The 12,859-nt window shown below is 48.7% G+C and overlaps 1 protein-coding gene across 1 annotated transcript; it reads right to left on the bottom strand.

Annotated features, from left to right (window-relative positions):
* Positions 1-42: 42 nt before the first annotated feature.
* Positions 43-12,799, bottom strand: cdab (cytidine deaminase b). Its single transcript, XM_055222108.1, has 4 exons — positions 12,580-12,799; positions 5,302-5,413; positions 2,252-2,309; positions 43-1,452 (listed from the first exon to the last, which is right to left on the bottom strand). The coding sequence occupies exons 1-4, from the start codon at positions 12,788-12,790 to the stop codon at positions 1,315-1,317; spliced, it is 519 nt and encodes a 172-aa protein (XP_055078083.1). The 5' UTR covers positions 12,791-12,799; the 3' UTR covers positions 43-1,314.
* Positions 12,800-12,859: the final 60 nt, after the last annotated feature.

Raw genomic sequence — 12,859 nt, 5'->3', positions numbered from 1 at the left:
GACCCGAACTGAACCAAGACTGAACCAAGACTGGAGCAGGACCGTAGCAAGACTGGAGCAGGACCGAAGCAAGACGTCAGTCTCATTCATCTTGTTTAGAAATCTTTGGGTTGAAATGTAAAAAGTCAAATCGGGAATGTACTTGCACAAAAATGAAAGACTTGTTTTAAATTTTGGTACGAATGTTGATACTTGAATCCTCCCCCTCCTCTTCCTCTTCCTCCTCCTCTTCCTCCTCCTCCTCTTTCTCCTCTTCCTCCTCCTCCTCCTCCTCTTCTCTCATTATCTCCAGTTTAAATTGAAGTGCATGTAAATAACATCAGATCCTTTTGTTTTTAGCATGGACTATCTGAGCGTCCGTGCCTGTTTCCATATGATTTGAGTGAACACATGTGAAAACAAATAGAACATCACGTGACAAATGAAAGGGAGGTGTTTAAAAAGTTTTATTTATGAGATTTGTTCAAACTTTTGACCAGTGTAAAATTATTAAAGTTCTGTTTATTATTGCTGCCTAATAAATATTTTATTTACAACAAAAATACTTTGAAATTCTGAAGGTTCTTTCAGCATCATTATGGAAAGATTTACAGGAAGATTAGCTGACCCGAAACTAGCGTTAAACAGGTTTAAACCAGACTAAACCAGGTCTGAACCAGGACTGCACCAGGACTGCACCAGGTCTAAACCAGGTCTAACCCAGCTAGGACTAAACTTTACCTAAACCAGGACTAAACTTGCTTCTCAACAGATCTGACTCGTAAACAGCAGGCACATCAGCTGCTTGTTTCCATGGAAGCTTTGCCTGGAATGTTCCCGTGTAAAGCTTTATTAATGTATTCATCTCCACAGACACATGCAGGTGGTATGCTCTCAGAAATGTTACAAAGAGGAGCTTTAAAGGTGGTCTAAACTGGGACTCAAACAGGACTAAACCAGGACTGAACCAGGACTAACCCAGGACTCAACTAGGTCTAAACTAGGAATAAACCAGGACTACCTCAGGACTAAACCACCTTTGACAGATGCTGACTACGTTGTTCTAGATTTTACAGTTTATTTACATGCTAATAATAAACATTTTCCAGGATTATTAAAATTTACAAAATGTGTGAGCTGTTTCTTCGAGCCTCCAAAAATATAGCACAAAGTTATGAAATGAAATATTAATCCATTTGTTTTCTCTCAGTCAAGTACACAAAACATTTGACATTACCACAAGGATATTGACTTTTAAATACATATATGCCTCATGTGATATCATTAATGTGCGAGTTACGTTCAGGAGGATCCAATATGGCGTCCTGGAGGAGGTCAGTGGCCATTTTGGATCTGCAGTTTCTTCATGGACAGATCCTCGGGGCCGAAGGAAATGGGAAGCAGCTCGTCCACAGTCATCTTCAGGTACGAGCCGTCCGGTTTGGTCAGATACACGTCCCAGTTGGCTCCAAACTACAGGATGCAGAGGTCAAAAAGGAAAGGTCAGAGGTCAAAAAGGTAATGTTTAAGTGATGTCACCCAACTAAACTCTTAAACTCTATTTCCACACTAACAAATAAACTCGACTCTCAAAGTCTGTGATTGGTCAGACTTACTGTTGTGTAACTGTGCTTTTCCTGACCCCTGCCTCTGTGGTGTTGTTGCCAGATTGTGAAGTAAAAGCTCGTTTTGACACTGGACTTTGGTTCATCACAAACATGGCTTTGACCTTTTGCCTTCGCTGCTGGACAATATTTCACAGCTTTATATAAACTGACCACTCATTTACTCTGTATGGAGCCAGAGTGAGGATGCACTGCACAAATGGGCTGAACTCGGGCTAAAGTCGAGCTAAACTGAAGCTAGCTCAGGCTAAGCTTGATGCATTCATCGGGCTGACTGTTGATTGACTAATGCATGACCGATGCATGGCATAACTCGCGTCTCCACAGATCTGATCTATAACTCAAGCTGATGACGTCACCTGCTTGTCTCAAATGAGATGAATTTAAAGCCATACTGTGCAACACTCTTGGCAAAACCATGACATCTGCCTGGAGAAAAGCAAGTGATGGACCAGCAGAGACATTACATACAGACTAGTCTAAACTGGTCTAAACTACATGTGACCTGAGCTAATGTACAACGTGTAAAGTAAATCCATACAGTCCACGGCCCTCCTCAGGTAAACATTTAGACTTCTGTTTACAGAGTGAGTGCTCTGGCCCCACCCCCTGTGTGTGATGTAACTGCAGACACAAAACCAACAAACCTCTCTCATGAACTGTCGGCAGCCTCCACAGGGAGAGATAAACTGTTCACACAGGTCACTGCAAAAACACAAATATACATCACAAAAACATGTCCACACATAGAAAGAAGTGTGAGTAAGGACATGTGTGTGAAGACATGTGTGTGAAGACGTGTGTGTAAAGATGTGTGTGTAAAGACGTGTGTGTGAAGACGTGTGTGTGAAGATGTGTGTGTAAAGACGTGTGTGTGAAGACGTGTGTGTGAAGATGTGTGTGTAAAGACGTGTGTGTGAAGACGTGTGTGTGACATCACCCCCAGCCTTCAGTCAAAGGAAGCTCATCGAGGCCAGAAGTTATAGCGGTGAATTTGGAGCAAAGTAATGTTCATATCTTGATTTACAGACACAATAGTGAAATAAAAATAAAAAGATAATACGAACATTTAAGACCAAAATGATGAGTCTGACAGCAGCAGTTACAGAGAGAGGGGCCATAGTTTTTACACGGAAAGTGAATTAGAGCCAGAGTCGATAGAGCTGGAAGTGCACCTATGATCACATTCTGTTTGAAACACGGTGGCTAGCAGATTAACTATGACCATTTATTTTACATATACAGTCTATTATTCTGTCTGCATCTAATTAGGAAGCATTTTATATTACAAGAATCAGGAAGTGCGCGTTAGCATGCTAAGTGTTATTAGCTTTACCATCACAGCAAAACACTGTTCTGGTCTCTGAAAGTTGTGAAAAGTGCTTATAAACTCATTGTGGTGAGTAATTAGGATGTTCTGAATGCATAAGGTGAGGAGTGACTTTGGACCAAACTGTTTAAAATGAACTCATTCTGTTTTTCATGTTTTTAAGACGTAAAAATCAGATACAGAGACTTTAAAAACACAGTTATACAAGTCATAAATCTGCTCACTCAAAGTTTAACATGAATATGATAATAATGATTTATCTATGAGCCCAGTTTATCTGATCTAATGGTGAAAGCCCCACTGTGTAACATTTCATATTCATTATGACCTCACTTTAGTTAAACAGGAGTGGACCTGAGTCATGAGGAAGTGATGAAACGCCAAGCTCTTTCAGAACCATGTGCGTCACAGATTTACACCAGAGACTTACACCAGAGCAGAAAGTTTCAGAGTTTCACCGGAAACGCAACGGAATGTAAATTAAAGCTCCACTATGTAAGTTTTTGGTGACGGTTACTGTCCCTGTAATGTTCCACAGTATCACATTAAACTATTATCACACTGTCCACACACCTGGAGTTGTGTTTTGTTTCATTCACACATTATTAAACACACAGCCCCTGCACATTTAGGCTGAGCTCTTCTCTCAAACTAAAAACACTCTGTTCCACCTTGTGATGTCATCAAGTGGTAACACAGGAAATGCTTCACTGTGTTTTTAAACTCCACACACCTTCACTAGAATCATTTGGACCAGTTCAGCTCTGGAATTGCCAATCTCTACTGAACTAAATGTAAAAGGAGCTGTTCACTTGAAAACTACCACTTCATGACATCACAAGGTGGAATCGAGCATTTTGAGCTTTGGAGATGTAGACAGACTAATAATAAAGTGTTACTCAAACATGTGTGAATGAAACAAAACACAAGTTCAGGTCTGTTTTTGAGGAGGAGAAGCATTAGACCATTAGGTTTGTGTGATATCTCTAAGTTTCATGTAATTTTGTGGAACATTAAGATAAAATAAAAGGCAAAGCAAAAACATCTCCTCCAGTAAAGTTCCGTAGTGAGGCTTTAAAGCGTATGTTTACCAGTGACGTACATTGAGGTGAGGCAGGAGAGGCAGAGCTTCACCTGTCAATCTTTGAAAAAATACATATATATGTATATAAAATATAATAAATGGTAATATTTGTCATCTGGTATGTATTATAAACCCCTTTTCCGTTTGAATCAAATATGGAAGAATATTTTTGTCATTAAAAATATCAGAAAACACAAAGAAAGCACAGGGAGGAGGGGCGCCGCTCGGTGCACAGTATAACGCCTCACAAACTGTGCTGTGTGCGATGCTGACCCTCTGTATATAACAAATAAAACACTCTGATGATATGCTCTGTATTTCCATGTTCTGGATAATGTATGAAATGTATTTCTGAAACATGTTTAGGCTTGAAGATTTATTTATTTAGTTATAAAACAGCAGTAAAAGTTCTCACTCGGTGAGGCAAACAGTATGCCTGACTCACAACAGAGGGGCTGCTGAGCCCGTGGACTGTTGCACTTTCTTCTTCGGACTTGAACTCTTTTATTTTCTATTTACAATCCGCCTTATCAAAATGGAAGATTACATTTTCAAGCTAAAACAGTTTTGCGAATCTGGATTTTCAATCAAAGCAAGAGGTAATAACTAAAAGACCTACATCAGAGTAGAAAGGATTCAGACACAGGAAAGAACTTTACCCACTCTTTTCAACGCAGTGATTCACTCAAACTTATATTTTCAATGAGTGACAATGTGCACTATGTAGTACTGAAGAGGAGCGGCTTGTGAAGTGAAGGAGCCGTGTTTGTGTTTTGAGGTCGTGAGACAGATGAGCCCCCGCAGTAGACCTGTATGTGAAGGATGTGTTACAGAAACACACCTGTGTGGAAAAGCTTGTATCTCAGACGTAGATGGAGCTTCTGTTTTACCTGCAGTGATCTCCATTGAGTCGGAGAGACTTTTAAAACTGAAGGACAACAAGGAGGACTTCTACAAAAAAATCATAGACATTTTTGTCCAGAAGAATCGTTGCATGGATTTCATGTACAAGTAAAGGTAAGCATAAACTTAAACATTTATTTTTTCTTGAAATGGCCTCAGTTGAATTCAATGGCATTAATTTTTTACCTTAAATTAAATATGTATATGTATATGTATACATACGTATTTGTATAAAGAATGCCCCTATGAGATATATAGCATAACTCCTTGTCTGTTGTCAATCAAATTATGTTTAAGGTGCTCTTTTGGGTTCATTTGTATTTGTAAATCTGACAGTGCCTCACAGGCCATGAACCTCATCACATGTCACTGGTGTTTACCTGGAGATGACGATGGCTCTGAAGGACCTGCAGCCCTCGGACACGGCTTTGGCCATGGCGTTTCGCTCGGCGCAGACGCCCAGGTTATTGCACGCGTTCTCCACGTTACACCCTGCAAAACGACTCACAGTGAAGTACTACATACACTGGTACTACTGATACTTTTCACCTGATTGACCTATTGATACTGGGGTCTTCTGCATGTATTTTTATGGTGAAATGTTTGGCAGTTACCATGGAGACACAATGTACACATTAGCAAACGCAGCCAAAAAGTGTTTAAATTGTCTGAAAACTCAAGAAAAAATACTAAATTGATTTCAACAGCATGTTTTAAATGTTGGGATTTTAACCATCTAATACAAGCAGCTTGTGTAGGTCAAAGGTCAGACGCTAACAACTGTTGGACTGTGTGATTTGAGCAGTTTGTTTTTCCTGTATCCAAGACTATGCTAGCCAGCTATCTCTGAAATGCTACAGATATTTTCCAACAATGTAGCAGGCTTCCCCTTGGAGGCTGCTGTGATGCTGCAGGATACAGAGGAGGGACACTTTTGTCCTGAGGGCTGTTCTCCCCCTCAAATCGTCCTGACATAGATCTGACTCGACCTGTTGAGCTGTTCTGAGACTGTGACACTTTTTTTTGAGTTTTTACTTAAACTGCCCCTCGGGGCAGGCGGGGCCTGGATAACGCTATGAGTTTTAAAACTTCAAACTTGTTGAACCTTCTTATTATTAGTTTGGGATCGGCTCCACAAACTTGTCAGATTAATGTCTCAAGTTAAACGACACTCACATCTTTGTCTTTGTTTATTTACAGAGACGACGTGAAGCAGTTGAACCTGTATAAGTTTGAGTGACGTAAATACGACTTTTGAACAAATGGAAATTTCTTTCCAAGTAAAAGTGACTAATCATTTTGGTATCATCCCAATGCACAGAATGATGGAACATCTGTTTGACTCTTTAGCCCAGACTTGCCCCTGCCCTCTACACCCCTGCCCCCTGTTGCCCCTGCCCAATACCCCCCTGTGCAGGTTTGAATAATGTTGTGTTGTTCTGCATTTGCCTCCTCTCGTCTCCTTCCACTGTCTGGGACTCAGGTGCATTTACTCCAAAAAATACCTACCTATCTTATCTGTACAAATCATTTAACATGTAAACAATGAAATACTTTGTTTTAAATCAGCCCTATTGTGCTTGAGTCTCTATGGTTCTCATCTCTGTGGATCATTATGTTATAATTTACACATTTTAAATCACAATATTCATCTAAAACGACTTAATAAAAGAAATAAGTCCAAGTACAAGACTTCCACGTCAGAAAACTGCAGTGCCCAATGGGAGCTGACAACGCCATTAACGTCATCACAACAAAGCGCCGCATGCTGTCGACGCCCCCTATGAGCAGCTGCACATCACACTAGAGCAGCACTTTTTTTTTTTGTCGTAACGGTGCGGATAGGACCAAAGGATGCAGACCAGAGCAGTTTTAACAGTGTTTATTTACAGCGGTGAAAATGCAGTCTTTAAACAGGTCACAAGAGCAGGTACAGGAACCGGGGAGCGGGAGACGGGTCAGGCGGGTGCGGTGCAGGTAGAGGCGGGCAGGACAGGACCAGGACGGGGATAGAAGCAGGTGCGGTACCAGGGCAGGCGGATCAGACGAAGACCAGAGCGGGGAGCGGGTGACAAACCAGAGACCAGGACCGGACAGGAGACGAGACGAGCAGGAGACGAGACGAGCAGGAGACGAGACGAGCAGGAGACGAGACGAGCAGGAGACAAGACGAGCTGGAAGCGATACCGGGACTGGAACGTGGCGGCAGGAGCTGGGCGAGTAGAGGCAGGAATCTGGAGGGTGCATAAATCCAAATGAGCATTTGCCGGAAAGTACCATATAACAAAGCTTAGCAAGAAACATTCACGTTTTACACGCGGACGGTCTGGCACCGAGTGTAGACTGCCAAGCCTTCTTGTACTCAGCAGCAGGTGGTGGTGATTAGGCTGATGCACCCCAGGTGTGCACGGGAGGAGTCAGGCACTCCACCCAGCTCCAGACACACAGGTAGGGGAGGGGGAGAGAGCACGGGAGGACAGGGAAACTGACATCATGACAGTACCCCCCCCCTAAGGTCCACCTCCTGGTGGACCCCCAGGCTTGTCAGGATGAGCGCGGTGGAAGTCTCTCACCATGTCGGGGTCCAGAATGCGTGCCCTGGGCACCCAGGATCGCTCCTCCGGACCGTAACCCTCCCAATCGACGAGGTACTGGAGGCCCCTACCACGGCGACGAACGTCAATCAGGCGGCGGACGGTGAACGCCGGGTGGCCGTCAATGACTCGGGCGGGCGGTGGGGGATCGGCCGGAGGGCACAGGTCGCTGGTCCGGACTGGTTTAACCTGGGAGACGTGAAAGGTCGGATGAATCCGGAGAGACGGGGGTAACTGGAGGCGCACCGCCGATGGATTTATGATCCTCATGATCTTAAACGGTCCCAGGAATCGGGGGGACAGCTTACGGGAGTCCGTCTTCAGCGGGACCGTCTTGGCGGAGAGCCAAACCATCTGGCCAGGTTGGTATACGGGCGCCGGGACACGGTGGCGATCGGCCGTCGCCTTAGTGCGCGCTCCAGCCCGAAGAAGGGCCGCCCTGGCCTTCTTCCAGATCCGGCGACAGCGCTGGAGATGGCGCTGAACAGACGGGACGGCGAGGTCCCTCTCCTCCGTGGGAAAGAGAGGGGGTTGATATCCCAGCGATGCCTCGAAGGGGGACATACCAGTGGCGGAACTCACGAGGGAGTTGTGAGCATACTCTATCCAGGGCAGGTGAGTACTCCAGGTCGCGGGGTTGGCGGAGGCTGTGCACCGTAGGGCCGACTCCAGGTCTTGGTTGGCCCGCTCCGTCTGCCCATTAGATTGTGGATGGAACCCGGACGTGAGGCTAACCGTGGCCCCCAAACCGTCGCAGAAAGACCGCCATACCTGAGAGGTGAATTGGGTCCCTCTGTCGGACACGATGTCCACCGGGATGCCGTGGAGTCGGAAGACATGACTGGTCAGCTGGTCGGCAGTTTCTTTGGCTGTGGGGAGCTTAGGCAGGGCAACGAAATGGGCGGCCTTGGAGAAGCGGTCCACAATGGTGAGAACCACCGTGTTCCCCTGGGAAGGGGGAAGGCCCGTCACGAAGTCCAAGGCGATGTGGGACCAAGGGCGACGAGGAACTGGGAGAGGATGCAAGAGACCAGAAGGGGGTGAGTGGGAGGCCTTGGCCCGAGCACATACCTGGCAGGCGGCGACATAAGCCCGGGTGTCTGTGTCCATCGTGGGCCACCAGAAGCGTCTCCTGAGGAGGGAGAGAGAGCGACCGGCACCAGGATGGCAGGCGAAACGGGAGGCATGGACCCACTGGAGCACCTGAGACCGGACAGAATCGGGAACAAACAGTTTACCTGGAGGGCCGTTACCTGGGTCGGGGTCGTTGGTCTGGGCCTCTCGGACGGTGTCCTCGATATCCCAATGGACCGCGGCCACCACACACGAGGAGGGAATAATTGTTTCTGCGGTGACCGGGCTATCCTCCAGGGCGAACTGGCGGGAGAGGGCATCGGGTTTGACGTTCCGAGATCCGGGGCGGTAGGTGAGGAGAAAGTTGAAGCGGCTGAAGAAGAGGGACCAACGAGCTTGACGGGGATTGAGGCGCCTGGCGGACTGGATGTACTCCAAGTCTTTATGGTCGGTCCAGACGATGAATGGTTGCTCCGCCCCTTCGAGCCAGTGGCGCCACTCCTCCAAGGCCAGCTTTACGGCAAGGAGCTCCCGATCCCCCACGTCATAATTGACCTCGGCCGAGGACAATCGCCGGGAAAAGAAGGCGCAGGGACAGAGGCGGTTGTGGGGGTCGAACCTCTGCGAAAGCACGGCCCCCACTCCCGAGTCGGAGGCGTCGACCTCCACGATGAATTGCCGTGAAGGGTCGGGCTGGTGCAGGATGGGAGCGGAGGTAAATAGTCTCTTAAGCTTCTCGAAGGCTGTCTGCGCCTCAGGAGACCAGGCAAACGGCAAAGCAGGAGAGGTGAGTTTAGTTAAGGGCGAGATAACCCTACTAAAATCCCGGATGAAACGTCTATAAAAATTGGCAAAGCCGATAAATCTCTGGAGCTGTCTCCGGCTGGTAGGAACGGGCCACTCAGTGACAGCCTGGATCTTTTCAGGGTCAGCTCTTACTTGGCCCCGCCCCACAATGAAGCCCAAAAAGCTGACCTCCTCTGCGTGAAACTCGCATTTCTCAGCTTTCACGAACAGTTTATTCTCGAGGAGGCGCTGGAGAACCTGGCGAACGTGCTGATGATGCTCCTGGGGGGACCGCGAGAAAATCAAGATGTCATCCAAGTAAACAAAGACGAATCGGTTAAGGAAATCACGGAGCACATCGTTGATGAGGGCTTGGAATACGGCAGGGGCGTTGGTGAGACCGAAGGGCATAACCAAGTATTCGAAATGTCCCAGGGGTGTCTTGAAGGCCGTCTTCCATTCGTCTCCCTCCCTGATGCGCACCAGGTGGTACGCATTCCGCAAATCCAACTTTGAGAAGATGGTCGCACCGTGGAGGGGCGTAAATGCCGAGTCCAGTAAGGGAAGCGGGTATTTATTCTTTACAGTTATATTGTTCAGACCCCGGTAATCAATGCAAGGCCGCAGGGATTTGTCCTTCTTAGCCACAAAGAAGAACCCCGCTCCCACGGGTGAAGTGGACGGGCGGATGATTCCGGCAGCCAGGGACCCACGGATATAGTCCTCCATTGACTCGCGTTCAGGTTTAGACAGGTTATATAGCCTGCTAGATGGTAGTGGGGCACCCGGCAGGAGGTCAATGGCGCAGTCATATGGACGGTGGGGCGGTAGAGAGAGGGCCTTGCTCTTGCTAAAAACCTCCCCCAGGTCGTGATATTCAGCAGGCACCGAGGACAGATTGGGGGTGTCTGGGGACGGATCAGCGACAGGAACGGACCTCCCGGCCGGAGGGAGGGCGGACCGAAGGCACTTGGCGTGGCAATCGGGACTCCAGCCCGAAACTCCGCCCCTGGCCCAATCGAAAACAGGGTTGTGGGCGCGTAGCCAGGGGTAACCAAGGACCAGAGGAGAAGCGGAGGAGGACAGGACATGAAACTGACGGTTCTCTTGGTGGTTGCCGGACAGAATCACGGTGACAGGTTCTGTGATGTGAGTGATGTGCCCCAGAAAACGTCCATTGAGCCCCTGGGCATTTAAGGGGCGTTCGAGGGGCTCCAGGTAGACCCCGAGCTGCTCCGCGACTTGGGCATCAATAAAGTCCCTCTCAGCCCCGGAGTCGATAAGGGCGGAAACGCATAAGGTCTCTGTGCGAACGCACAGGGTGGCGCTGAGCCGCAGTCTATTAGAAGAGTCCAGGATGTGTTGCTCGCCCACCAGTACTCCCAGTGCTACTGGTGGGCCCCCCCTTTTGGCCGAACTGGGCAAGTGACCACATAATGTCCGCGCTCACCGCAGTAGAGGCAAGCCCCGGCCAGACGACGCCTCCGTTGACGCTCCTCGGCCGACACAAGGGTCCTGTCGAGTTGCATGGGCTCATCCGGCGGGGCGGGGCAGCGCGTGGCTCCGGCGGGACCGGTGACCGGCGTCTCTCTCGGCGACGAGCCCGTAGGCGGTTGTCTATACGGTGAGTGAGGGAGATGAGGGTCCGCAGGTCGGGGGGTTCGTCCCGGGAAACCAATTCATCTTTCAAAGTCTCGTTCAGGCCCCGCACAAACACAGCCCGCAGCGCGCTGTCCGTCCAGTCCAGCTCCGCCGCATGTGTCCAGAATTCAATGGAATAATCCGCTACCGTCCTGGAGCCCTGGCTGAGAGTCAATAACCGGGAGGCAGCATTGTCCTGGTAGTGCGGGTGGTCAAACACCAGCTTAAACGTGGACACAAATTCATTAAAATCCAGGCTATCCACAGACGTCTTCATTAGGCGCGCCTCTGCCCACTGGAGAGCTCTGCCCCGGAGTAATCCACATATATATCGGATCTTGGTGGCCCCCGAGCTGAAACGAGAAGGGCATTGCTGGAACATGAACTCGCACTGGAACAGGAATCCGCGACAGAGGTGAGGTTGTCCAGCATACGGCTCCGGATCCGTGCCTCTCGGCTCCGGGAGGCGTGGCGGCGCTCCGGCTGCAGCAGGCGGGGTGACGAGGAGCGCGGCCACCTGGTGGTTAAGCTGTGCCACCTGCTGGGACAATGTCTGATTTAGCTCCAATAGAGTCCGAATGGATTGTTCATGCTGACCCAGCACCGCCTCGGGGTGAGAGTGCGTGAGGCGGCGCGTCTGGTCCGGATCTGAGCCTGCTTGGTCCATAGTGGCCAGACCGTTCTGTCGTAACGGTGCGGATAGGACCAAAGGATGCAGACCAGAGCAGTTTTAACAGTGTTTATTTACAGCGGTGAAAATGCAGTCTTTAAACAGGTCACAAGAGCAGGTACAGGAACCGGGGAGCGGGAGACGGGTCAGGCGGGTGCGGTGCAGGTAGAGGCGGGCAGGACAGGACCAGGACGGGGATAGAAGCAGGTGCGGTACCAGGGCAGGCGGATCAGACGAAGACCAGAGCGGGGAGCGGGTGACAAACCAGAGACCAGGACCGGACAGGAGACGAGACGAGCAGGAGACGAGACGAGCAGGAGACGAGACGAGCAGGAGACGAGACGAGCAGGAGACAAGACGAGCTGGAAGCGATACCGGGACTGGAACGTGGCGGCAGGAGCTGGGCGAGTAGAGGCAGGAATCTGGAGGGTGCATAAATCCAAATGAGCATTTGCCGGAAAGTACCATATAACAAAGCTTAGCAAGAAACATTCACGTTTTACACGCGGACGGTCTGGCACCGAGTGTAGACTGCCAAGCCTTCTTGTACTCAGCAGCAGGTGGTGGTGATTAGGCTGATGCACCCCAGGTGTGCACGGGAGGAGTCAGGCACTCCACCCAGCTCCAGACACACAGGTAGGGGAGGGGGAGAGAGCACGGGAGGACAGGGAAACTGACATCATGACATTTTTATTTGTACCAAAATGACTAAGCGACACTGCCAAATATGAGTATCACTGATTAAGAAAATAAAACTGGAGAAAGAAGTGAGTAAGTCACAGTGGGCGTTTACATCACAGTGGGATTGAAGAACAAGGCGGATTTAAAATAAAATACCAGTGACAATACATCTGGTCTAATCCAATGAAATAAATACAAATCTCTTAAATTACCTGTGTAGATGTGGTGATCAGTAGTCAGTAGAGCTGCTCCCACTCTGAACTGGCTGTAGGGGCAGTACGCACAAGTCTTCACTTTATCTGCTTCAGAAATCATCTTTTTCAACATGTCCTCCGACAGAGCCTCGTCTTTGTGAGGAGCCTCCTTCAGACTGTCCTCTGTGTGACTCTTCAGGCTCGTCTTCATCCTGTTCACTGCCTCCATGTCTGATCAGGTTTGTTTTTCAGGTTTAAGTCAAGGCGAGTTTGCTTTGGGTTTTAAACCAGGAGGGGG

Source organism: Periophthalmus magnuspinnatus, chromosome 5 (assembly GCF_009829125.3).
Source record: "Periophthalmus magnuspinnatus isolate fPerMag1 chromosome 5, fPerMag1.2.pri, whole genome shotgun sequence".
In the NCBI taxonomy this organism is placed as follows: Eukaryota; Metazoa; Chordata; class Actinopteri; order Gobiiformes; family Gobiidae; genus Periophthalmus; species Periophthalmus magnuspinnatus.
The sequence above is the reverse complement of the archived record's forward strand: the minus strand, read 5'-3'. Positions and strand labels throughout refer to the sequence as shown.

Bases quoted from the DNA above. Each gene is read 5' to 3' on its own strand.
- cdab (XM_055222108.1), bottom strand. From the start codon at position 12,790: ATGGAGGCAGTGAACAGGATGAAGACGAGCCTGAAGAGTCACACAGAG. The intron at 2,310-5,301 runs GTAAACACCAGT...GTGTTTTTGCAG, and splicing joins AGAGCCATCGTCATCTCCAG to TGACCTGTGTGAACAGTTTA. The intron at 1,453-2,251 runs GTTTGTTGGTTT...TGCATCCTGTAG, and splicing joins GCCGACAGTTCATGAGAGAG to TTTGGAGCCAACTGGGACGT.